Raw genomic sequence first — 25,792 nt, forward strand, 5'->3', positions numbered from 1 at the left:
CACGTTCATTCATATGTAAACGAGTAGGCTTTTACGTGTATGACTGTTTTTACCCTGCCATATATAAGCAGCCATACTCCGTTTTCGGGGGTGTGCATGCTGGGTATGTTCTTGTTTCTATAACCCACCAAATGCTGACATGGATTACAGGGTCTTTAACGTGCGTATTTGATCTTCTGCTTGCGTATATACACACGAATGGGGTTCAGACACAAGCCAGTCTGCACATATGTTGACATGGGAGATCAGAAAAATCTCCACCCTTTACCCACCAGGTGCCATTACTGAGTTTTAAATCCGGAACCCTCAGACTGAAAGTCCAAAGCTTTAACCACTCGGCTATTGCACCTGTCAGCCTATTGGTTAGAGTGCTGGATTCTCACCCAAGTTTCCAGAGTTTGATCCACAGTTTCTGCACACCTGGTGGATCAAGGGAAGAGATATTTTTTTTCTTATCTCCTAGGTCAACATACGGGCAATCCTGCTTGTGCCTAAACCTCCCCATATGTATATGCATGCAGCAGATCAAATACGCGCAGGGTTATGGAAATAAGAACGTACCAAACAAGCACACCACTGAAAACAGGGTATGGCTGCCTATATCATATAGTATATGGCACAGTAAAAATGGTAACACACATTAAAGCCCATGTGTACGTACAAGTGAACCTGGGAGTTGCAGCCCATGAATGCAGAAGAAGTCTATGAAAAAATTGTTGAGTTAACTGACAGAATATTGTTAAAAACATCAGCCAATCATGATGTGCTTATTGAGGTACCAGTCACAGTGAAACAATGTGACCATGCAATAATGACAATGCAATAATACCATAAAATAATGATAGCAGCTTATTATTAACCGTTCCACAGTGTTCTGTCTTTTAAAGTAAAAACAAAATTCTCACTAGTAAGAGTAGCTTGTGGACAATATTAAAGAATGAGACTGGAACATACATAAATGAAAGATTGAGACCATAGTTAATAAATACTGGTCCGCCAACACAGTCTGATTTACCTGCTTTTTACCGGATAATTTTGTATAAAAAAAAGTGCTCTCCCCATGCAAGGAAACTTTGAGGATTCAGGTATTAAATTCTAAAAGATTCTAGCACAAAAACACTAAGAGATACCGGACAAAATTAAACATTTTATGAAGGAAATGAATGTTGTTTCTAAATCAGGGCTTTTTTGAAAATAATTTGAATCCAGATAACTATTCAGGCATTTCAAAGTAATTTTCATGCATCAGAAAAGTCTGTTTCCATCTCCACAGAATGAGATCCAAAAAGAAACCAAAATACAGCTGGACATAGCTTACTTGTCTGATTATACCTGAAAAAGACAACAAGAGAGGCAAGACCTTCAAGACTCACTTGTGATAATTAAGTCCCCTAGCATTAATTACAGAGTAATTTCCCTTCTTTACTATCTGCCCCAAAACGTTTGCAAAATAAATAAAAATTCCATGCTTAGCAAAAGAAGTTCCTGTTTGAACAAAAAGTGATAATAATGAATCCTCTTGTTGTCGTATCAGAATAAGAGGTCAAATTGCCAAGTTTAGAGAATACAAAAAATATAAATATAACAGTAAATGCAGTTTGCATATAATTAGGCTTCTTTTTAAAAAAATTTTTTGTGCCCATCCCAGAGGTGCAATATTGTTTTAAACAAGATGACTGGAAAGAACTGAATTTTTCCTATTTTTATGCCAAATTTGGTGTCAACTGACAAAGTATTTGCAGAGAAAATGTCAATGTTAAAGTTTACCACGGACACACAGACACACAGACACACGGACACACACACAGACAACCGAACACCGGGTTAAAACATAGACTCACTTTGTTTACACAAGTGAGTCAATAAAATGGCCTTTAAGTTTATGATAACAATCACAACTCTTGTAGTCATGTAAGTGAATAACTGTTCCAGCAACAGCAAACGTGGCTGATAAGATAAAAAGTCAGTCATATTCACAGAAAGTGAGTCGTCAAGCTTTTCTTAAGCCTAACAGCATCCCCTCTGAAGAGGACACAGCGCTTTGATGATATTCCCTTCCTCCGGGTTGTTACTGATCCAATAAAGTGTCTGTTGTGCGTCTGCTTTGTCTCCTCTGTAAAGAAACCGGTCAACTGATCAGTGACAGGAAGTGTGAAAAAAAGAAGAAAAAAAAAGAAAAGAAAAGTGTTTCCTGTCTATCATCTGTCAACCCTGGGTTTCATGAAAGTTGTGGATTATTGCCTTATCATCCTGGCCATGTTTTTGTAATCTGAGATATTATTCTTTTCTTTTTTTTATCTTACCTTGCTTGCCATATCTTGTTTTATCTGATCTTACATGCATTATCTTTCCTCACCTCACCATAACTACCTTATCTTGCCTTATCTGATGTTACCTACCTGATCTTACCCCACTTTACCAACCTGATCTTACCTTAACTACCTTATCTTGCCTTATCTGATGTTACCTACCTTATCTTACATCACTTTACCAACCTGATCTTACCTTAACTACCTTATCTTGCCTTATCTGATGTTACCTACCTGATCTTACCCCACTTTACCAACCTGATCTTACCTTAACTACCTTATCTTGCCTTATCTGATGTTACCTACCTTATCTTACCTCACTTTACCAACCTGATCTTACCTTAACTACCTTATCTTGCCTTATCTGATGTTACCTACCTTATCTTACCTCACTTTACCAACCTGATCTTACCTTAACTACCTTATCTTGCTTTATCTGATGTTACCTACCTTATCTTACCTCACTTCACCAAGCTTATCTTAACTACCTTATCTTGCCTTATCTGATCTTACCTACTGATTACCTCACTTCACCAAGCTTATCTTAACTACCTTATCTTGCTTTATCTGATCTTACATACCTTATCTTACCTCACCTTACCAGCCTTATCTTACCTTATCTGATGTTACCTACGTTATCTGACCTCATTTTACCAACCTGATCTTAGCTAACTTACCTTGTCTTGCTTTATCTGATCTTACATACCTTATCTTACCTCACCTTACCAACCTTATCTTACCTTGCTTACCAATCTTACTTTATCTGATCTTACCAACCTTATCTTACCTTGCTTACCTTATCTTGCCTTATCTGATCTTACCTGCCTTATCTTACCTCACCTTACCAAATTTACCTGACCTTACCTACCTTGTCTTACCTCACCTCACCTCACCTCATCAACCTTGTCATGCCTTATTTTATACCCTACCTTTATCTTACTTACCTGATCACTCAAAAGAAAAAAAACCCACCTGGTCCGGCCGGCCGTCAGTCAGCAGGTAGATGGCCTGGGTATGCGTGTCGGACAGCGCCATCTGGATGGCGGCGTAGGTGTTGGTGGACCCCCAGCAGGTAAGGTCCTGTACCCACTTCCAGGCCGACTGCAGCGAGTGTTCGTTCACGTCCGTCAGGCGGTCCCGCCAGCCAATCACTTTGGAGTTGAAGGCCAGGATGTTGAACTTGGACTTGTGCCGCAGTTGTTCCTGGAAAGGGTACGGTGGTAGTGGTGGGTGGTGGTTGGTTTTGTGGGTGGTGGTTTGAGGAGTTAGGTTTTTCTGTGTGAATGTTTTTGTGTGTGTGTGTGTGTGTGTGTGTGTGTGTGTGTGTGTGTGTGTTGTGTGGGAGGGTGGGTGCAGGCAATGGCTAACTACAACATGACAAATATTACAAATAACACAAATCCAGGGAACACACTCTTTCAGATGATAATTGTCTGCATTACCTGTCATTACCTGAGCTTTTCGCTACGTGGCAACTAGTTTGAGATGAGTTTTTGTGAGTCAATAATTCTACGTCAAGAAATGACATTCTATTTCGCTTACTGGTGTTGTCAATTTGATGTACTGCATCAGAGAGGCAAAGCTTGATAACAGTTGCGTTGTTTTCATTTGTACCCTAAACAATAAATATCAAGAAAAAAATGTCACAGGAGTGTTACCTGCATGAGAATGAAGAGTCGCTCCTTGACAAACTGCATGCTGTGCTGCATGGATGCTGATGTGTCGATCAGAATGTAGATCTCGTCCTCTACCACTGTACCGAAAAGGGCACGACTTCCTTGTTTCAACCAGTCAATGCTGTCATCACAAAAAAACAAACAAACAAAAAAAACAAAAACGTATTAAAGTATTGGTTACTTTATAGCTATTATTATCTTTATACGCCTTTTTTTCAAACGTTGATTTACACTACCAGTATTATCGTCTTTGTAAGCTTTTTCAATGATTCACAGCTACTAACATCTTTAAAGATTTTTTTTAACATTGATTTACAACTTCTATCAACTTAATAAGCATTTTCAACACTGATTTACAAAATGTTTTTAATATGATCAACTTTATAAGATTTTTGAAAACTGATTTACAGCTAATATCACCTTTATAAGCTTTTTTTCTTCACATTTGGGTTCAACATCAACATCAATCTCAGGTGATATGGTATCAATGAAGGTAACAATCTCACAGCAGAGAAAAGGACTGACCTAACATTACACTGACAACAAGTTATCAATTGCTCAAGAATACTGATTTTTTTTCTCTTTGTTTAACATCAATAAATGTATACAACAGACACCTAATTCATGTTCAGGTGGAAATAAATGTGTATCTTGTTTTTCATTGGTCTTTAATTTTTGTTTTTTCTACTTCAGTCCATCCTAACCAGCCAACCAAGCAATAAAGGAAAACAACCACAAGTGAATCAAATGGCGATGACAACAACCAAGAACAGAGGGGCCAGGGGCTGACCGTTGCTGGATAGTGTTGAGGGCGACGTGCATGCGCTGCTCATAGTTTCTGTGAACCTCGGGGGTGACCTGCACGTGCACCACCTGATCGTCTTTCCACCGCACCACCGGGAACTTGTCGCAGTACCGTGCGTTGATCAGCTTCTCCTGCCCCACCTGGAGCCGTGACGTGATGTGAAAGACGGACATACAGTTTCAGTTTCAGTTTCTCAAGGAGGCGTCACTGCGTTCGGACAAATCCATATACGCTACACCACATTAGCATAACTCAACGTGCTTGTCAGGCCTTGAGTGCATGCTTATATATTTATTTACCTATCAGAGTGGATTTCTTTTTACATAATGTTGCCAGAGGACAACACACATTGCCATGGGTTCTTTTTCAGTGCGTCAAGTGCATGCTGCACATTGAACCTTGGTTTATCATCTCATCCGAAAGACCAGACGTTCAGTTTGATTTTCCAGTCAAACTTGGGAGGAAGGACGAGAGCAGGATTGGAACCCAATACCTCACGGACTCTCTGTATTGGCAACTGAGCATCTTAACCATTCTGCCACATTCCTCCTTAGAAGGATATACACATCCTCACTATAGAATCTTACCACCAGGAACAGATGATATGAAAATCAGGAACAAACTGAAAATTTCAAGGGTTTTCAGGAACATGACACATGGATAGTGGAATCAAAGATGAAAGTCTGAAAAAAAATCAGTAGAAGTACAATTCAAGAAAACTATTCAATGGACTTTGTAACAGGGAAGCTGTTATTTCAACAAGAGATACAAGTGAAAGTGAATGTAAAAAAAAAAAAAAAAAAAAAAAAAAATCAAAAACATCAATGTTCCCATTGACTGTAGATCATACACCTTCATGTAAGTGATGTAAATTCCTCCACCAAGGAGGTTATGGTTTCACTCTGGTTTTGTTTGTCTGTTTGTCTGTCTGTCTGTCTGTCCACCTTTCTATCAGCAGGATCATACGCAAACAACTGTGGATGGGTTTTTCCTGAAAACTGTCAGTTATGTGTTGAGAATGTGCATACTCACTCATGGGTACACATGCACACACATGTACACATTCCCTCTCTTTCTCCCCTCCACACCCTCACACACCCCTCCCCCCACCCCCTCTTCCCCCCCCCCACCCCTCCACAAATTTCAGTGCACTGCACTCATGAAATATTCCAGCTGTGTAAATAGTGTGCAGACCCCACGCAGATTGATTAATATCTCTCCTCCCCTCTCTCCCTCCCCTCATCACATCATCACAGCAACATGCTCTCCACCTCCCCCCTCCCTCCCCACCCCCACTCCCTCCACCTCCCCCCTTCCATCCCCCTCCCCCCCTCCCGTCCCTGCAACTCACGGCATCTGTTTGGTTGTCGGGTGGTTTCTCCAGCACCTCCACCACCCCGTCCTGGTGTCTGAAGGCCACAGACGACAGCACATCCTGCAGGCTGAGTTTTCTGGCATCGATGCCGTACACGCTCAACCACTGCTTGGAACTCATGTGTTGTTCGTCCCTCTCTTCTGTTTCCGCCCTCTCTGCCTTTGCTCTATCTGCACCTTGAACATGAGGAGGAAGGAAAGAGCCTTTTAACACAACAAAGCGCTACTTCTTCTTCTACTTCTGCGTTCGTAGGCTGCAACTCCCACCTTCACTTGTATGTACACAAGTGGGCTTTTACGTGTATGACCGTTTTTACCCCACCAAGTAGGCAGCCATACTCCGCTTTCAGGGGTAAAGCACTACCAATAAACAGGTAATACACAAGTGTTTTGTTCCTCGAAACAGACACAAGGATGAGACAATAAACCAAAGTAATGCGTGCAGCATGCACTTAATGAATGTAAAAAAAGGAACCCATGGTAACAAGAGGGTTGTTCCTGGTGAAAGTTGGTAGGTGACTGTGTTATGAACTGGACATGTGAAAGTGACCCGAGTGTATATCATGTGTTTGCATACATGAATAAGTGTGTGTGTGTGTGTGTGTGTGTGTGTCGTGGTTGTTGTTGTTGTTGTTGTCTTCAGTTTAACGTCTTTCCACTTGAAGTGATATTAGACAAAAAATAACCCCAAAAACAACAACAAAAAATTGTGGGGGTAGGGGCTGTGAGAGGGGGAGGGGTAAAAGTGTGTGCGTGTGTGTGTGTGTGCACGCACACATCACTGAAGCCTGACTGAATGACAAAGAAAACAAATAATGGGTGCCTAAAGACAACTGTCAGTCAGCTCTACACCGGTCAAAGCCATCCTGTTGTGCAAGTGTTTGTAAAGCGCGTAGAGCTTCGTCTCTGACCATGAACAGGCATCATATAAGTATTCATCTCAATCAATCAATCAAGTGCTGCTGAAGAGTCACTGTAACGACAGTTACTGATGGTTTTGATGATAAAGATGATGATGATGATTCGGATAAAGATAATGATACTGATGCCAACTGTGATTGTGGTAGTCATCATGTTGATGAAAGCGATGATGTTTTGCTTTCTGCTCAATTTTCTTCATCTTGGAACTGAAAACTATGCACTGAGAATGTTCAATGGTGAATGACTGCAGGCGAGGAATGGAAGACCTTTCACAGTAAACATCAGGATGTACTGTGCTCACTGTTTTAGCTCAATCATCACTGAAACAGCTAAATCTTCCCTTATATCTTGCTTTTTATTTTTTTCCTTACCTATTACTTCTCTTTTTGTCTGTGTCTAACTCTGGCTATAACTCATCTATTTTCTTTTATCTATTTCTCTATCTTTCTTTCCCCTCCCTCCCTCATCCACCTCTCTTGAACAAAGACACACACACACACACACACACATTTTTCGCACATATGTATGTACATACATACATGAGTGACCTTGCCAGTACTTAGAAAAAAGAAAAGTATAATGTTGATGTACGGAAAATCATAAGAAGCCTTCAACATGAGGTACAACATAAGGTACTATTTGTTATTTAAAAAAAAAGAAAAAAAAAAAAGAAAAAAAGGAAAAAAAGAAAAAAAAAGAGTACATACATATATAGTACGCTTCCCCTACACTGCCCACCGGTTGTACGAGATATCGCTTATACCGTCATGGTGAAAAAAAAATCCTGACCGAAGGCCTTCTTTAACATGACTAAAAACTCATCAGATATACCAGACATCATTTGTACCAGACATCTCTTATACCGGCCATGGTTTTCCTGTTGCCAGGAGCACCTGACTCTAGATATACCAGACATCGTGTATACTATCATGATATAGTGTCATGTCAGATATTGCTGATGGCGCCTAGTCCCGTTGCCAGGAGTACTTGATAATTCTGATGTCTTGTGAAGTATCACTAGTTACTAGCAGTGACGGTCCATCATTCTTTTATTACAAGGTCAGAGGCTATAACTTTGGTCTAGAAATACTGTTTTGCAAGAAAGGCTTACAGAATACAGACCTTGGAGATAAATACTTATCGGGAAACAAACTTTAACAACAACAAAAACAAAAAAACATAACCCCCCCCCCCCAAAAAAAAAAAAAAAAACAAAAAAAAAAACCAACCCCAAAAAACAACAACCCAAAACAAAACAAAACAAAAAAAGAAAAAAAAACAACCAAAAAAACAAAACTATCATACCAGGCAATTGCTCTTTCTCTTTGATTCCATTACATAGTGCTTATAAAACATACATTTCTTACATTGATATACAATGATTCCATCCATAGCTTTTCAAAATTATCATTGAAAACAGTAATGACATTGCGACATAAACAATATTTATTCAAATACGTCTGTGATTCCCAAACACAATCAGATCATGTTTCACCCATAATTTGGTAAATACAACTTATCCATTCTGATGAATAAATCCCTTCTGTACACAAATGACATAATAACTATATACTTTTCAAACGTTTTCCTGACTCACCAGACATAAGAGAAGCCTAAAATCTAATTAATCTCAATTAAATTATGACTGAAAGTGGACACACACACACACACACACACACACACACACATGCACACACTCACTCACCCACCCACTCACTCTCTCTCTCTCTCACACACACACACAGAGCACCACACAAACAATACCCATATAAGACGCAATGGATGATAAGAAATCTCTGATCCAACATATCCAACAGCAACCACAGTCAAACAGTGCTCTTCAAGGAAAAACACACATCTGCACACAGCAACAAAAATGCAGTAGAACAGGATCACAACCCATCGCCCACGATATTGATTATTCACTATCACCTTGCTCAAGCATGTTCTGTCCTCTGAAAACAACTTCTATAACTATTTCCCACCAAAATCTGACATGCAGGAAGTCCACTGACCTATATCCCATGATGTTCTCATTGATAGAGGTTCAACAATCATTGACCCAGCTCATGCTGATTGCACTGGTGGCATAGATTTTCAGTCATTAAACTGTCCGCGACATCAGAAAGCTGAACATAACTTCGTCCCTTCAGAAAAGGTGGGCTCAAGCTTGGAGGAGGAGGAGGTTGTTTTGTGGTATAGCGTTTATGAAAGCATGTGCAGGGCTTTGATTTGTGTTTTTCTTTTCTTTTTCTTTTTTTTAATAATTTTTCCTGTAACGTCTTTTTTCTTTTTCATCTCTCACCTCCCAACCACCACCTTAAAAATTTTTTTTTCGTTTCGTTTCGTTTTCTTCTCTCTCTCCAATTTTCTCTCTTTCCTCATACTTTTACATTGTTTGAATTCTTTTTCAATAAGCTCTGGAACCAAAAGATAGCTATTGATTAAGCACAGCACTGCTTTTAACCATAACTGTGCTGGCTGTTGTGTTCCACACACCACGGTCATGCTGCAGTGTCTACAGAGAATCACAGGCGCTGTGCGGCTGCACAAACAATCCTTACTGAGCCAACCGGTCAGTCTCCACAGGCCAGAACCACACCTGGTTGAAAGCACCAGTTTACAGAGGGATTTGAACCCCTGATCCTTTAGGTTTAAACAGTTATTTAATTTGGAACATGTCACAATGCACTGCTGGCAAATGACTGAAATATGGACCACACTCCACAGAACTGCTCACCTGCATGCACACCCGCACGTGTATGTCACAAAAAACAAAATGCTCCTCAAAGCAATTTTCTTGTGTTGACAGAAAAAAATGGAGTCCGTAATCTGAGCATGCATTCTTCCATGGGGAACTTTCTCATATCTGTAACTGCTGACACTACACGGACACGATACAGCAAACTGTCCCATACCACCACTCTCACCCAATGCCGCTCAGCTCAGGTACGTTCAGATGCGTTCAGGATGATTTGCGAGGAAGGTGGGAATCAATACTAAACACAGATCTCTGGCACACAATGCGCCTTAGATACCATCAACCAATCAATATGAAAGGCTATACAGTGTGTGTGTGTGTGTGTGTGTGTGTGTGTGTGTGTGTACGTGTGCGTGTGTGTGTGTGGTAGGGGGTGCGATGGTGGTGGTGGTGGTGGTGGTGGTGTGTGTGTGTGTGTGTGTGTGTGTGTGTGTGTGAATGAGAGAGAGAGAGAGAGAGAGAGAGAGAGTGTGTGTGTGTGTGTGTGTGTGTGCGAGTGTGTGCATAGGTGTACAAGTGTTTGTGTGCAAGCATGTGCATGAGTGCTCATGTATGCATGTGTGTGTGTGTGTCAGGATTTTTTTTCACCATGCGTGCATGCATGCATGTGTGTATGCATGCCAACTAATGTTGTCAACATTGCAATATTTCCAACAAAGCGCATCTTAATTCGTATCTGAAGCTCTTTTGTCTTGAATGAGTAAACCAGAGTAATTCTCAGCACACCCTTTCGACTGTCACACGAATTTTAATTCATACAAAACAATTTTTTTTAAAAGCAAAACAACAACAACACTGTAGAACAAATCCAACCATATGACCCTGGACTGCAGTCTAGGTGAAACAGTGCACCCTTTCACAATAGTTTCTGAAAGTCTGTAACCCCCTTAACATTCAGTCTGGCTGCCTACATGGTACAGTAAAAACATTTATTAATATTATTGTATTAATAGTACAAGTGGCCTAAGAATGCAGAAGAAGAAGAAGAAGAAGAAGAAGAAGAAGAAGAAGAAGAAGAAAAAGAAGCAGAAGAGGAAGAAGAGGAGGAAGAAGAAGAAGACGATGAAGAAGAAGAAGAGGAAGAAGAAGAAGAAGAAGAAATTCTATATAAGAAATTCACCATAACATCAAAACTGGTCCCAAATTTGTCAAAACCCATCATTTAACACAGACAGAGAGGTTGTTATGACTGTGACCTTGATCTCTGACAAAAATCAGTCAGAAATGATCTTGAGGATTTCCTAGATTTGCACCTGCATATTCATAAACTTTCCCATACATGCAGTGTGGATTTCAACACTAAAACATGTAAAAAACAAAAACAAAAACAACAACAACAAAAAAACAACAACAACAAACAAAAACAAACTGTTAACAAAGGTCAGAAGATTAACTTTGCTGTGGCATGCACTTCTGGACAAAGATCTTTGTCCATCAAAACATGTATAAACTGACCCAAAACTGAATGGAAATAATCCTACTGGCAAAATAATTGAGTTGTAGCAAGGACACTGGTTTTCAGTAGTCTGACACTTTCTGATACTAACAGTGATAACAATGGGGAAGGTGATCATGATGACAATGATCTCTGAGATAATGATGATGATAAAAATGAAAATGACAACAACAACAACAACAAACAAGAGAGGCGAGGCCTTCAAGACTCACTTGTGATACACTTAAAAAAAAAAAAAATCTAATCGTTAAAATGTGTTCTGTATTTGTTATTGTAAAGCTTCGCGTTTAAAAAAAAAAGAAAAGAAAAAAAAGTCCTAACCAAATTCGAACCCCACGTGTTCGGGTGAGAAGAAAAAGCCTTATCCATTACACTATTGTGGCTCCTTAACTGACGTTCTAAAATTTAACATTTGAACATACTTTTTTAAAGGGCGATAAATCAATTGCGGTATTCGCAGTGAGAACGCTGTTTAAATCATATTATTCTGGTGTATCTTGGGCATTCAAAAAATCTTTAAGGGCAATAAAAAAATTCTTTTTAATGGCTATCGCCGCAATCACACTGCAACATTTAGCCGTTTTCACTAGATCTAGATAGATGTACAAGTTTAGTTTCACCCGCCGGGAATGTAGTACGACACGGTCGATTCAATTTCTCTTTTATGTTCATTTAGTATTTTGTTAAACTAATAACATGTAGAGCCAAGTACAAATACTTCTAAACATCGTAAGAAGTGAAAAGGACTTCATTTTGAGAAAAGTCAAGACTGGAAATTTTTTCGTTTCATCATGATCAGTTCAAGGGTATTAACTCGCATGGTTTACAATTTTTAACTGTGAATTCCGACTGATTCAGTGGATATTTTTATGGCAGTTTGGGGCATAATCCAGTAAGTGATGAGGCGTTCACAAATCTTTCTCTAAATAAATATTTAACAGTCTCCTTCTCCAACTTTCTATCACATGTTATCGTGTATTGTCCATTGAATATAGGATTGAACGGGCAGGTCAACAACTTGAAACAAAATGGCGTCATTCGCGTTTGCGAAGAATATGAGCACGCGCTTTGAATGTGTATAAATATGTGTACACAATTGATTTTTGCCCATGACCTTCAGGGCTCAGCCAACAGATCTGTAAAGTCCACTCGTCGTATTGATTTTAGTATTTTCCGAAAAAGACCACTTGGGCGAATGAACATAGTGAAAGCCCTGTAAAAGGTCCCATAGCCTTTTAATGGCCAACAGGTAAATGGATTCATATTCACTGTGTCTATGGCTCAACACAGGAATGCACAGCTCTGTCCTCTCCTTTTGCTGCTTTCACTCACTCTAGACGAATAGTTCTCTCCCTTGCTTTTCCCTATGGACGACCCATTTGTTAGGGTTAGGAAAAAAATCACGAAAAATACAAAACATAAAGTAACTGAATGAAACTCACTGTACTTGACCCACTGACCCCTCTCCTCAATTCGTGTACTTTCAGTACTTTCTTGCTGGCTGCTTTCTTCACTGCAGATACTTTATTCAACGTTTTCATCATCCTCGTTGATGTCAAAACCTTCAGTTTGAAGCATTTCAATCACTTCAGCAGCGGTAAAAGCTGCTGTCATGATCTAGTTTGCTCCAAAAATTTCCCCTTGTATCACCTGCGACGCTGTTTTGTTCTCGTTTGTCTCCAAATGATGTTGTAAGCCGTTATGTACTATTGTTTGTGTACTGTTAGAGCGCACTATATGGGGAATCTGCCCCATATAGAATCATTATCTTTATTATCATTATTATTATTATTATTATCATTCTTCTTCTTTTTCTTCTTCTTCTTCTTATTACAACACCAACAAGACCTCCACCATGTCTTTGTGGATTTAAAGACGGTCTTCAACAGGGAATGACACGGAGTCTTGTGGGCAACTATGAAGCTGTATAAAAACATCAACCTGATCAAGGTGATACAGCGTCTGTATGAAAAGGCCAGGAGCACAGTCTGCTTCAATGGCAGCATTGGAGACTGGTTCAGGATAACTGCTGGAGTTAGACAAGGCTGTTTACTGTCTCCCACTCTCTTCAACGTCATCCTGGAGAGGATCATGACTGACACACTTGAACGCTATGAACGAACAGTCAGCACGGGTGGCAGGACAATAACCAACCTGCGTTTTGCCGATGACATTGATGGACTGGCAGGGAATGAAGATGATCGTGTGAACCTGGTGGAATGCCTTGACAAACCATCTGCAGCTTATGGCATGGAGATCAGCGCAAAGAAGACCTAACTGATGACCAACAACTCTGACGGTATCAGCACCGATATCAGTATCAATGGTGAAAAACTGCTAACTGTCCAAAGCTTCAAGTATCTCGGATCAGTTGTTTTGGAAGAAGGATCCAATCCAGAAATACTCCCCAGGATAGCACAGACAACAACAGCGCTGACAAAACTGAGGCCCATCTGGAATGACAGCAACATCATGCCCAGCTCAAAGATCAGACTGATGCGCTCCCTTGTCATTTCCTGCAAGACATGGGCTTTGATAGCTGAACTGGAGAACAAAATGCCTTAGAGATGAGATGCTTCTGGAAGATCCATGGCATCATACACAGGGACCAAATCACAATCGATGAAGTGCATTGAAGAGTCAAGCAAGCTATTGCACCACATGATGATCTACTGACCACTGTAAAGAAAAGGAAATTGAAGTGGTATAGCCATGTCTCGCATTCATCAGGACTGGCAAAGACCTTTTTGCAGGGAACAGTTTAGGGAGCAAGAAAAAAAGACAGGCAGAAGAGGAGATGGGAAGACAACATCTCAGAGTGGACAGGTCTAACCCTGAGTGAAACAGTCAGAAGGACAGGCAACCGTGAGGCTGGTTGCCAAATATGTGGTGGTCCCACAGTCTATGAAACTATGGGATAGACAGACACCCCATCAGTGCAGCTGCACAGCAGTTTCTGTGGACCAGCTCTCCAACAGCACAGTCAAAGCCACACTTCACAGACAAACTGCAGACATTATCAAAAACACGATCAATCCCCTTGAAAACACTGACAATCAAAATGGAAGCTGAAGCCAACAAACTGAAAGCATCAAATGAGAATATGACTAATTGAGAAAGCAAATCAAAAAGTGCCCACTGCAGTACAGAATTATCCCTACTTTGTCTATGGGAAGCAACTGGATGTCACAAATGAATAAGCGCTCTGGGCTCAGAGTGTTTAAACAGAAACTTACCAGTCAGCGCCTTGTTTGGTTCCGGTGTGCGGTCAATCAGAACCTCCACCTGCTGCAGGTTGTTTCTTGCCTGCTCCATCTCCTCAAACAGCAAGACCACGTCAGGACGGACACCAGCCCCTGGCCCCACACCGCCAAACGTTCTGTGCTTCAGGAGCACGTTGGCGTGACTGACGGACAGATCTGATGGGCTAGGACTGGCCTCGTAATCGTCCGTCTCCATCATGACTGCATACGCATGAAACCTGTGCAAGGTTGAGATGTGTGCATTAATAATTAGGGGTTTTTTTTTGGTCTATTTATTTATCCGTTATTCATTTATTGATTATTGTTTTATCAATCTATTCACTTATTGATAGAATGATTGATGTTTGTTAGGTTGAATGATCATGTATTATTCAGTAAACTGCTGACAGTACATCCACATACAAAAAAGAAAAAAAAAGAAAAAAGAATCTATAGAGAAAAAGAAAGATATATATATATATATATATATATATATATATATATATATATATATATATATATATATATATATATCTGGGATTCAGGGGGACCATCCCTACAAACATAATTATGAATATTTTTCTAAGTGAATGATATGTATTCACAAATGCTTGCATTGCAAAAAAACAAAAAAAAACAAAAAAAAAACAAACAAACAAAAAAAAAACCCACCCAAATCAAGTTGATTCATACAGCACTTTCAAACCTCTCAAAGTGCTTTGCAATAACACATCAGTCAGATACAAAGCACACAAGAACACGAAACACATGCATGCGCTCATGCACGCATTGAATGAACAGTTGTGGATTACCATGGAAATGGAATGGAGTACCTGCTGCTTCAATTTTGCAGAGACAGTATGAAAAGGAATGCTTTTAGATTTGTTTCATGTCATGTACATCCATCCCTCTTTCCAGTTAAGTCAGGAACCTCAGCATTGTCCTTGACAACACACTGTCCATGCAAAAATTTATCAGTCAGACATGTCAATCCTGCTACTGTCAATTGCGGCGCATCAGTTCCATCCGGAAATATTCTGTCCATTGATGTAACATCTAGACTTGTTGTTTCTCTATTTCTCTCTCGCCTACTGTTACTCTCTATTGTCTGGTTTGCCTGCTTCATCCATTCAGTCTCTTCAGCGCATACAAAACTCTGCTGCCTGACTCATCCTCACAAAGAAAAGATCTGAGCACATCACTCCTCTTTTGCAACATTTCCATTGGCTCCCTGTCTCACACAGAATAAAGTACAGGATCAGCACTTTATGTTATAAATGTATTCACAAATCTGCCCCTTCCTATCTCTGCAGCTGCTTTCACCTCTACACTCCATCTTGCTCACTACGATCGGCTTTGGATCCACTCTGTTTACGCATACCCAGATTCAAACACTCCACTGTCTCTGTCTCTGGACCCTGCAATTACAATGAACTTCCTCTTTCGCTTCGTCAAGTCTCCACACTCAGCTCTTTCAAGTCTGGCCTTAAAACCCACCTCTTCACAAAATAGCCTCCCTTCCCTGCCTCTTCCTTGTCTTCAGTTTCTCCAGTTTTAGAGATATGCATGAGTGTGAATAACTGGTGCGAAAGTGCCTTGATTTGTCTTTGCACAAGATTCAGTGCTGTATAAATACCATTACTATTATCATTATTGTTATTATTGTTTTATAGCAAACAAAAAAAACAAACAAACAACTGACCTGCCCCCTGTGACTGTGGCAAGGTTTCGGAGAAACTTGATGGTGTCAGAACTGTTGCAGTTGAACGACACCACATGGATGGGTATTTTACACTCGATGCCACTCACCTGCAAACACAACATCGAAATGAAATTATCCCTGGTGTGTGGAGGTCTGTGATGTATTGTACCCCCCCCCCCGCCCCTCAAGCCCCACTCTTTTTTTTCAACCCATGCTTAGGCTAGCAACAACCCCTTTCTTGATTTCACAGATAATTCTCAGTTGGATGAATAAATATGTCTTGTACTGCACTGCATTGTGTATTGTATTGCATTGTATTGTATTGTTTTGTTTGTATTGTTTTATTTGTTTTGTATTGTATTGTACTGTATTGTATTGTACTGTATTGTATATGTATTATATTGTACTGTATTGTATTGATTATTGTACTGTATTGTACTGTATTGTATTGTACTGTATGTATATGAATCATATGATTGAGTATGTGAATTGTATCGTATGTACTGTAGCGTTGTAGTATTGTCGTATAGAATGTTGTATGTGTATTGAATTGTGTTGTGGGAGGGGGGGGGCTGAGGGTGGGGGAAGGTTATGGGGAGTGTGTTGTGTGTGTGGGGGTTCGGGGGGGGTGGGCTGGGGGCTGGGGGATGGAGGGGGGGCATGTACATGCAGTAAATTTCTGGCTCCACATTCACACTTTTCCTGTCGTCCTAACCATGCCCCCCCTTCTCAATCCAACACACACACACACACACACACACACACACACGCACACACACACACACACACACACATCAGTTACACAAACATGTGAAACAATGAGATCACACAGACTCACAGAGTCAAAAACTGAAAGAAGTTGACAGCAGAAAAGTTCAGTTACCTTCTCCAGCACAAGCTCTCTACCACAGTCAATCGACGTTCCTTCTGTGAACAGGTAGACCGCTTCATTCTGGGACATAAAAAAAAAAGAAGAAAAAAAGAAAAAGATAGACATCTCTCTTTATTCATGAACTGATGTTTTTGCAGGATCATTAAAAACAGAAAAAGAGAGGCAAGGCCTTCAAGACTCACATGTGATACACGCTTAGAGAGAGAGAGAGAGAGAGAGACAGAGACAGAGACAGAGACAGAGAAAAGAAATTAAACAAAAAATGAAATAAAATCGTTTAAGTGTGTTCTGTATTTGATATTACAAAGCTTTGGAAAAAACACACCAAAACATATATATATATATAAAGAACACACACACACACACACACACACGTGCGCGCGCACGCGCGTGCGCGCACACACACACACACACACACACAGAAAACATCTTTTTTAAAAGAACAGACAAGAACGGAATATCACAGGTAGTGTTTTCAGTCAGCTGATGTTCAACTAATGTTGGGAAAATTTGAGTTTCAATACTGTACCCAACACAAGATGATTAATTCAATATGAAATTGTGTGTGTGTGTGTGTGTGTTAGCGTATGTGTGTGTGTGTGTGTGTGTGCGCGCGTGCGTGCGTGTGTGTGTGTGTGTGTGTGTGGTGTCCTGCCCTATAAATATGTGAAGTTTCAAGGCAAATAAAAATCGGGTTTCCACTCCATCCAGAGACACAGGACACGACTCACGTGTCGGTCCAGCAGAGCTTTCAGCACGGCCTCAGCGCAGGCAGTGTTGGACACCGGGGCCAGACGGTCCAGCTGCCACACCCACTGTATGGCCGCGTCCAGCGTGCCGTGGGAACAGGGGATGCACTCCACGCTGTACAGCTCCATGTCCTCTGCTGCCCTGTGTGTGTGTATGTGTGTGTGTGTGTGTGTGTGTGTGTGGGGTGTTGTGTCGTGTGTGTGTGTGTGTGTGTGTGTGTGTGTGGAGGGGGTGTTGTGTCGTGTGTGTGTGTGTGTGGGGGGGGGAGCGGTAGGGGGAGGGGGGTGTTGTGTTGTGTTGTGAGTGTGTGTGTTGTGGAGGTGGGGGGGACAGGGGTGTGTGTTGTGTCGTGTGTGTGGGGGGAAGGGGTGTGTGTGTGTTGTGTTGTGTTGTGTTGTGTTGTGTTGTGTGTGTGTGTGTGTGTGTGTGTTTGATGTGTGTGAATCAGAATCAGAAACATATTCATTTGTCATGAAAACTGTAAATGAAAGGTTTATAGACAAAACAACAATGTGTGTGTATATGTGTATGTGTGTGTGTGTATGTGAATCATTCGCACAACAGGCTGCATGATAATTGGCTAGAGCCCGAGAGCTGCCTTTAGGCGCTCATCATTCATTTCCTATGTGATTCAGTCACACACACACACACACACACAGACACAAACACACACATAGTTATATATATATATATATATATATATATATATATATATATATATATATATATATATATATATGTATATATATATATATATATATATATGTACACTACAATATTATATCAGAGTGGATTTTACTTTGTGGCCGTGGGTTCATTTACATTCATTAACTCGTTGTACATATGGGACCTCAGTTTATTGTCTCATCGAAATGACTAGCATCCAGACCACCACTCAAGGTTGAGTGGAGGATGAGAAAATTCCTACAAGTGTTTGATTTGATCCTGTATGCTCAGATCATATAGCTTTCTAGGTGGTCGTGTTGCCACTAGGCCTCCACTTCCCATGTGTGACCACAATTGGTGTCGGCTAGAGACAGGGGCACTGTGTGACCACAAGGGGTGTCGTCAGTGAGAGACAGGGGCACTGTGTGACCACAATGGGTGTTGTCAGTGAGAGACAGGGGCACTGTGTGACCACAATGGGTGTCAGTGAGAGACAGGGGCACTGTGTGACCACAATGGGTGTCGGTGAGAGACAGGGGCACTGTGTGACCACAATGGGTGTCAGTGAGAGACAGGGGCAATGTGTGACCACAATGGGTGTCAGTGAGAGACAGGGGCACTGTGTGACCACAATGGGTGTCAGTGAGAGACAGGGGCACTGTGTGACCACAATGGGTGTCGGTGAGAGACAGGGGCAATGTGTGACCACAATGGGTGTCGGTGAGAGACAGGGGCACTGTGTGACCACAAGGGGTGTCAGTGAGAGACAGGGGCACTGTGTGACCACAAGGTGTGTCGGTGAGAGATGGGGGCACTGTGTGACCACAATGGGTGTCAGAGACAGGGGCACTGAGTGACCAGAATGGGTGTCGGTGAGAGACAAGGGCACTGTGTGACCACAATGGGTGTCAGAGACAGGGGCACTGTGTGACCACAATAGGTGTCAGTGAGAGACAGGGGCACTGTGTGACCACAACAGGTGTCAGTGAGAGACAGGGGCACTGTGTGACCACAATGGGTGTCAGTGAGAGACAGGGGCACTGTGTGACCACAATGGGTGTCGGTGAGAGACAGGGGCACTGTGTGACCACAAGGTGTGTTGTCAGTGAGAGACAGGGGCACTGTGTGACCACAACGGGTGTCAGTGAGAGACAGGGGCACTGTGTGACCACAATGGGTGTCAGTGAGAGACAGGGGCATTGTGTGACCTCAATGGGTGTCAGTGAGAGACAGGGGCAATGTGTGACTACAATGGGTGTCGTGGGTGAGAGACAGGGGCACTGTGTGACCACAATTGGTGTCACTGGCAAGAGACAGGGGCACTGTGTGACCACAATGGGTGTCAGTGAGAGACAGGGGCACTGTGTGACCACAATGGGTGTCAGTGAGAGACAGGGGCACTGTGTGACCACAACAGGGTGTCGGTGAGAGACAGGGGCACTGTGTAACCACAATGGGTGTCAGTGAGAGACAGGGGCACTGTGTGACCACAATGGGTGTCAGTGAGAGACAGGGGCACTGTGTGACCACAATGGGTGTCGGTGAGAGACAGGGGCACTGTGTGACCACAATGGGTGTCGGTGAGAGACAGGGGCACTGTGTGACCACAATGGGTGTCGGTGAGAGACAGGGGCACTGTGTGACCACAATGGGTGTCAGTGAGAGACAGGGGCACTGTGTGACCACAATGGGTGTCAGTGAGAGACAGGGGCACTGTGTGACCACAATGGGTGTCAGAGAGAGACAGGGGCACTGTGTGACCACAAGGGGTGTCAGTGAGAGACAGGGGCACTGTGTGACCACAATGGGTGTCGGTGAGAGACAGGGGCACTGTGTAACCACAATGGGTGTCAGTGAGAGACAGGGGCACTGTGTGACCACAACAGGGTGTCGGTGAGAGACAGGGGCACTGTGTAACCACAATGGGTGTCAGTGAGAGACAGGGGCACTGTGTGACTACAACAGGTGTCGGTGAGAGACAGGGGCACTGTGTGACCACAATGGGTGTCAGAGAGAGACAGGGGCACTGTGTGACCACAATGGGTGTCAGTGAGAGACAGGGGCACTGTGTGACCACAATGGGTGTCAGTGAGAGACAGTGGCACTGTGTGACCACAAGGGGTGTCAGTGAGAGACAGGGGCACTGTGTGACCACAACAGGTGTCGGTGAGAGACAGTGGCACTGTGTGACCACAATGGGTGTCGTTGGTGAGAGACAGTGGCACTGTGTGACTACAACGGGTGTCGGTGAGAGACAGGGGCACTGTGTGACCACAATGGGTGTCGGTGAGAGACAGGGGCACTGTGTGACCACAATGGGTGTCAGTGAGAGACAGGGGCACTGTGTGACAACAATGGGTGTCGGTGAGAGACAGGGACACTGTGTGACCACAATGGGTGTCGGTGAGAGACAGGGGCACTGTGTAACCACGATGGGTGTCGGTGAGAGACAGGGGCACTGTGTGACCACAATGGGTGTCAGTGAGAGACAGGGACACTGTGTGACTACAATGGGTGTCAGTGAGAGACAGGGGCACTGTGTGACCACAATGGGTGTGAGTGAGAGACAGGGGCACTGTGTGACCACAATGGGTGTCAGTGAGAGACAGGGGCACTGTGTGACCACAATGGGTGTCAGAGAGAGACAGGGGCACTGTGTGACCACAATGGGTGTCAGTGAGAGACAGGGGCACTGTGTGACCACAATGGGTGTCAGTGAGAGACAGGGGCAATGTGTGACTACAATGGGTGTCAGTGAGAGACAGGGGCACTGTGTGACCACAATGGGTGTCAGTGAGAGACAGGGGCACTGTGTGACCACAACAGGTGTCAGTGAGAGACAGGGGCACTGTGTGACCACAATGGGTGTCAGTGAGAGACAGGGGCACTGTGTGACTACAATGGGTGTCAGTGAGAGACAGGGGCACTGTGTGACCACAATGGGTGTCAGTGAGAGACAGGGGCACTGTGTGACTACAACGGGTGTCAGTGAGAGACAGGGGCACTGTGTGACCACAATGGGTGTTGTCAGTGAGAGACAGGGGCACTGTGTGACCACAATGGGTGTCGGTGAGAGACAGGGGCACTGTGTGACCACAATAGGTGTCGGTGAGAGACAGGGGCACTGTGTGACCACAACGGGTGTCAGTGAGAGACAGGGGCACTGTGTGACTACAATGGGTGTCAGTGAGAGACAGGGGCACTGTGTGACCACAATGGGTGTCGGTGAGAGACAGGGGCACTGTGTGACCACAATGGGTGTCAGTGAGAGACAGGGGCACTGTGTGACCACAATGGGTGTCAGTGAGAGACAGGGGCACTGTGTGACCACAATGGGTGTCGGTGAGAGACAGGGGCACTGTGTGACCACAATGGGTGTCGGTGAGAGACAGGGGCACTGTGTGACCACAATGGGTGTCAGTGAGAGACAGGGGCATTGTGTGACCTCAATGGGTGTCAGTGAGAGACAGGGGCATTGTGTGACCACAATGAAAGGAACTTAAGGGAATACAAAAAAAAAGAAAAAAAGAAAAAAAAAAAAAGAAGTTTATGTTGTTCAATTTCATAGATGCAGTCAGTGACAAATCTAATTTTATATGAACTCACTTTTAATGAGGTTCCAGATTATTGTTGACTCATTTCAAAATATGTATACAATGACAGGTATGTAGAAAATTCATATTTAATATTGATCCAGTCTTGCTCAGGTTCCAAGATAATGTGACTCATTTAAAATTAGGAATGTATTCAGTGATAGGTGAGAAGAAATCATATTCTGATTTGATAAATTCTTCCCCAAGTTCCAAGAAAATTCCTGAATAATTAATTTCTGAGGATTTTTATGTATTCAACAACAGGTGAGCAGAAACGTTCTCGTGTCAACCCATCCTCACCCAACGTGCACGCACACCTACATCCACAGGTTCACACAATCATACATACACACTAACATGCAGAAACACACATGCTAAAACACCCCCATTCCATACGCTCACCCATACTCCCTTCCACTCCACAGACACACAATCACCATCTGCCACACACAACCCCAATCCCACACACCCTCAACACACACACACACACACACACACACACACACACCCTTCACACACACACACACACACACACACACACACACACACACACACACACACACACACACACACCCTTCACACACACACACACCCTTCACATACACACACACACACTGCACCTGATGGTGCCACCACCTACCTGATCAAGTTGAACTTGGTCAGGTGCCGGAACTGTTCCCTCATGACCCTGTCCAGTGCAGCACGGTACTGGTCAAACTGCTCAGGGGACATGTTGCGAATGTCTATCACCACCGTCACCGCTTTCTCCTCCACCACGCCAAACACGCGACGGCTTTCTGTCGTCAGCCATTCCAGGCGTCGTCGGTACAGAGCTATGGCCTTCATCAACCGCTTCCTCAGGTGTAACAGTTTGTCACGGTCACAGGCTATCTGTGAACCAGCAGACAACTGAATAAGTGAATCATTTAATGTCACAGGCGTACCTACTGGCACTGGCTATCTGTGACAACAGGCGAAGTGGAAAGTGAATAAATGAGCATTGGAAAAAGAATAACTGTGATTTACAGGCACTGGCCATCTGTAATATTGGGCAAAATGGAAAGTGAACGTGTGAGTGATATATAGCCACAGGCTATCTGTAAAAACAGGAAAAATGAAAAGTGAATAAATCATTGTTGGGAAGTGAGTAAGTAAGTGATATACAGTCACAGGCTATCTGTAAAAACAGGAAAAATGGACAGTGAGTAAGTAAGTGATTTACAGTCACAGGCTATCTGTAAAAACAGGAAAAATGGACAGTGAATAAGTAAGTGATATACAGTCACAGGCTATCTGTAAAAACAGGAAAAATGGACAGTGAGTAAGTGAGTAAGTGAGTGATCTACGGCCACATGATATCCATAACAAGCAAAATGTAAAACAAATAGGTGAGTGATTTATTTATTGATATACGTTCATTGAAACATTAATGTTATTGACATGTGTACAGGTATATGTTACACCCACCTCAGGACAGACTGACCAATCATTTCATACAGCACACAAAAAAGTTAACTGTTGCATAGATTCTTTTTTGACGCAAAGAGATGAAAAGACAAGAACAACAACAACAAAACGGATCAAAAGCTTCAACCCATGACAAGCCATAAACTTACATTGAACGTTTTGCCGCTCTCTCCTGTAATCTGCTCAAACAGACCCTGGCCGTACTGAGAGCTGACAGGTCGCTTCAGGACAGGATCATAATCTGCAAACAACAACAACAACAACATAAATTATAGGTTAAGGTTAAAAAGTTAAAGTTCCCACAGCCACAATCCCATAGTGAATTAAAATTCACTGTGTCTAGGGCTCAGTTTATTAAGGCAGGGCCCAATCCTCTCGTGCCATTTTAACCTCCTTGAACACAGCTGAGTGGGGTGAGGAAATTCAGAGTTAAGTGCCCTTCCCAGGGACACAGCACCATGCTGAAACAGGGCCTCAAACTCTGATCACTGGTGAACACTGGATCAGAAATCCAACGTCTATCTCACTGCCATGGTACCATCAGATAATTCACCACAATCTAAAAGTATGCTGTAAAACAATTTCAATAAATGTTTTAGCCATTATTCAGATTATTGATTTCATACAATTGCCAGATTTATGGCATTGTTGCACAGATTTTATGTAATATCTTATAAAATAAAAATGCTGATTCTATCACTAATGCTAATGGCATGAAGGTTGAAACAAATGAATTGGAAAGACAAAGACAGAAGCAGAACCCAACGGTAAGCTTTTATCACACATAACCACACACCAACAGACAAGACATCGACACAGGCACAAACATACATGTGTATACAAGCACACAGGAAACAACACTAATGTACTTCATAACCACAAACCATCTCTCTCTCTCTCTCTCTCTCTCTCACAAACACACACACTACATAACCACAAACCATATCTCTCTCTCTCTCTCTCACAAACACACACACTACATAACCACAAACCATCTTTCTCTCTCTCTCTCTTTCTCTCTCACACACACATTGCATAATCACATATGCTAGTTTAACCTTATATGCACAGACACCAATACAATCATACCCACATGCATCTCCACTTCCTTCCCCTTCTCCTCCCCCCATCCCCAAACCCCTACACACCTTCACTCAGCTTGAACCCGATGATTTCCAGAATCTGACCCATCTGCAGACGGAGCTTCTGCAGCCCGTGGCTGTGCAGCCATTTGGCAGTGGACACCTGTGTTCGAACCTCCACCTCCCACTGTGTGGACGGTGTGCTGAACTGGTGTTCCTCAGCCTCCTTGACGCCATACTGCTGTCTTTCGTCCCAAGCACCATTTTTGTGGCTGATGTCAAACTTCACCGCTGCTTGGAAAGTTGGACAAACAGAAGTATGACATGTTAATGTTACAGTTTTGTGTGTTGCCAGTGTCAAACTCTGCTGTTGAATGGAAATTTAAACAAACCAAAAAAGACATGCTTTGGTGTTTTGTGTTTGTTTTTTGTGACCCCAAATTTGGGACATTAAAAAAAACACCAAATTCCTGATGATGATGAATGATTAAAGGGTTGAAGAAGATGCTGTTGTGGGGATTGATTTAGGTGGAGGACAACTTGACAAGGATGTACTCTCGTTATATATCCCAGTGTCAACCAGGCTGAATAATAATAATAATAATAATGGTACTTATATAGTGCTGAATCTTGTGCATAGACAAATCTAAGCGCTTTCGCACCAGTCATTCTCATGCACGCATAACTCTAAAACTGGAGAAACTAAAGACAAGGAAGAGGCAGGGAAGGGAGGCTATTTTGGGAAGAGGTGGGTTTTAAGGCCAGACTTGAAAGAGCTGAGTGTGGAGACTTGACGAAGTGAAAGAGGAAGTTCATTCCAACTGCAAGGTCCACAGACAGAGAAAGAACGGCGGCCAACAGTCGAGAGTTTGAATCTGGGCATGCGTAAGTGGAGTGGATCCGAAGCTGATTGTAGTGAGTGAGATGGAGTGTAGAGGTGAAGGCAGCCACAGAGATAGGAAGGGGCTGATTTGTGAATACATTTGTAGCATAGAGTGCTGATCTTGTACTTTATTCAGTGTGAGACAGGGAGCCAGTGGAGATGTTGCAAAAGAGGAGTGATGTGCTCAGATCTTTTCTTTCTGTTGGTCAGAAA

General features: G+C 42.7%; 1 protein-coding gene across 6 annotated transcripts in view; it reads right to left on the minus strand.

Annotated features, from left to right (window-relative positions):
• LOC143284016 (von Willebrand factor A domain-containing protein 3B-like) overlaps positions 1 to 25,792 on the minus strand; it is a 93,560-nt gene that overhangs the window by 60,289 nt on the left and 7,479 nt on the right. For 4 of the 6 annotated variants that reach the window (XM_076590560.1, XM_076590561.1, XM_076590562.1 and 1 more), the window contains exons 3-13: positions 24,763 to 24,990; positions 23,764 to 23,855; positions 22,788 to 23,038; positions 17,870 to 18,029; positions 17,130 to 17,198; positions 16,247 to 16,353; positions 14,539 to 14,783; positions 6,142 to 6,341; positions 4,776 to 4,930; positions 3,968 to 4,106; positions 3,282 to 3,512 (exon numbers count right to left, since the gene is read on the minus strand). In XM_076590560.1, coding sequence (XP_076446675.1) covers positions 3,282 to 3,512; positions 3,968 to 4,106; positions 4,776 to 4,930; positions 6,142 to 6,341; positions 14,539 to 14,783; positions 16,247 to 16,353; positions 17,130 to 17,198; positions 17,870 to 18,029; positions 22,788 to 23,038; positions 23,764 to 23,855; positions 24,763 to 24,990 — 1,877 coding nt within the window. The remainder of the gene's footprint in view (positions 1 to 3,281; positions 3,513 to 3,967; positions 4,107 to 4,775; positions 4,931 to 6,141; positions 6,342 to 14,538; positions 14,784 to 16,246; positions 16,354 to 17,129; positions 17,199 to 17,869; positions 18,030 to 22,787; positions 23,039 to 23,763; positions 23,856 to 24,762; positions 24,991 to 25,792) is intronic. The other 2 variants (XM_076590559.1, XM_076590558.1) reach the window with 1 other exon arrangement.

Source organism: Babylonia areolata, chromosome 7 (genome assembly GCF_041734735.1).
Source record: "Babylonia areolata isolate BAREFJ2019XMU chromosome 7, ASM4173473v1, whole genome shotgun sequence".
NCBI classification, from domain to species: Eukaryota; Metazoa; Mollusca; class Gastropoda; order Neogastropoda; family Buccinidae; genus Babylonia; species Babylonia areolata.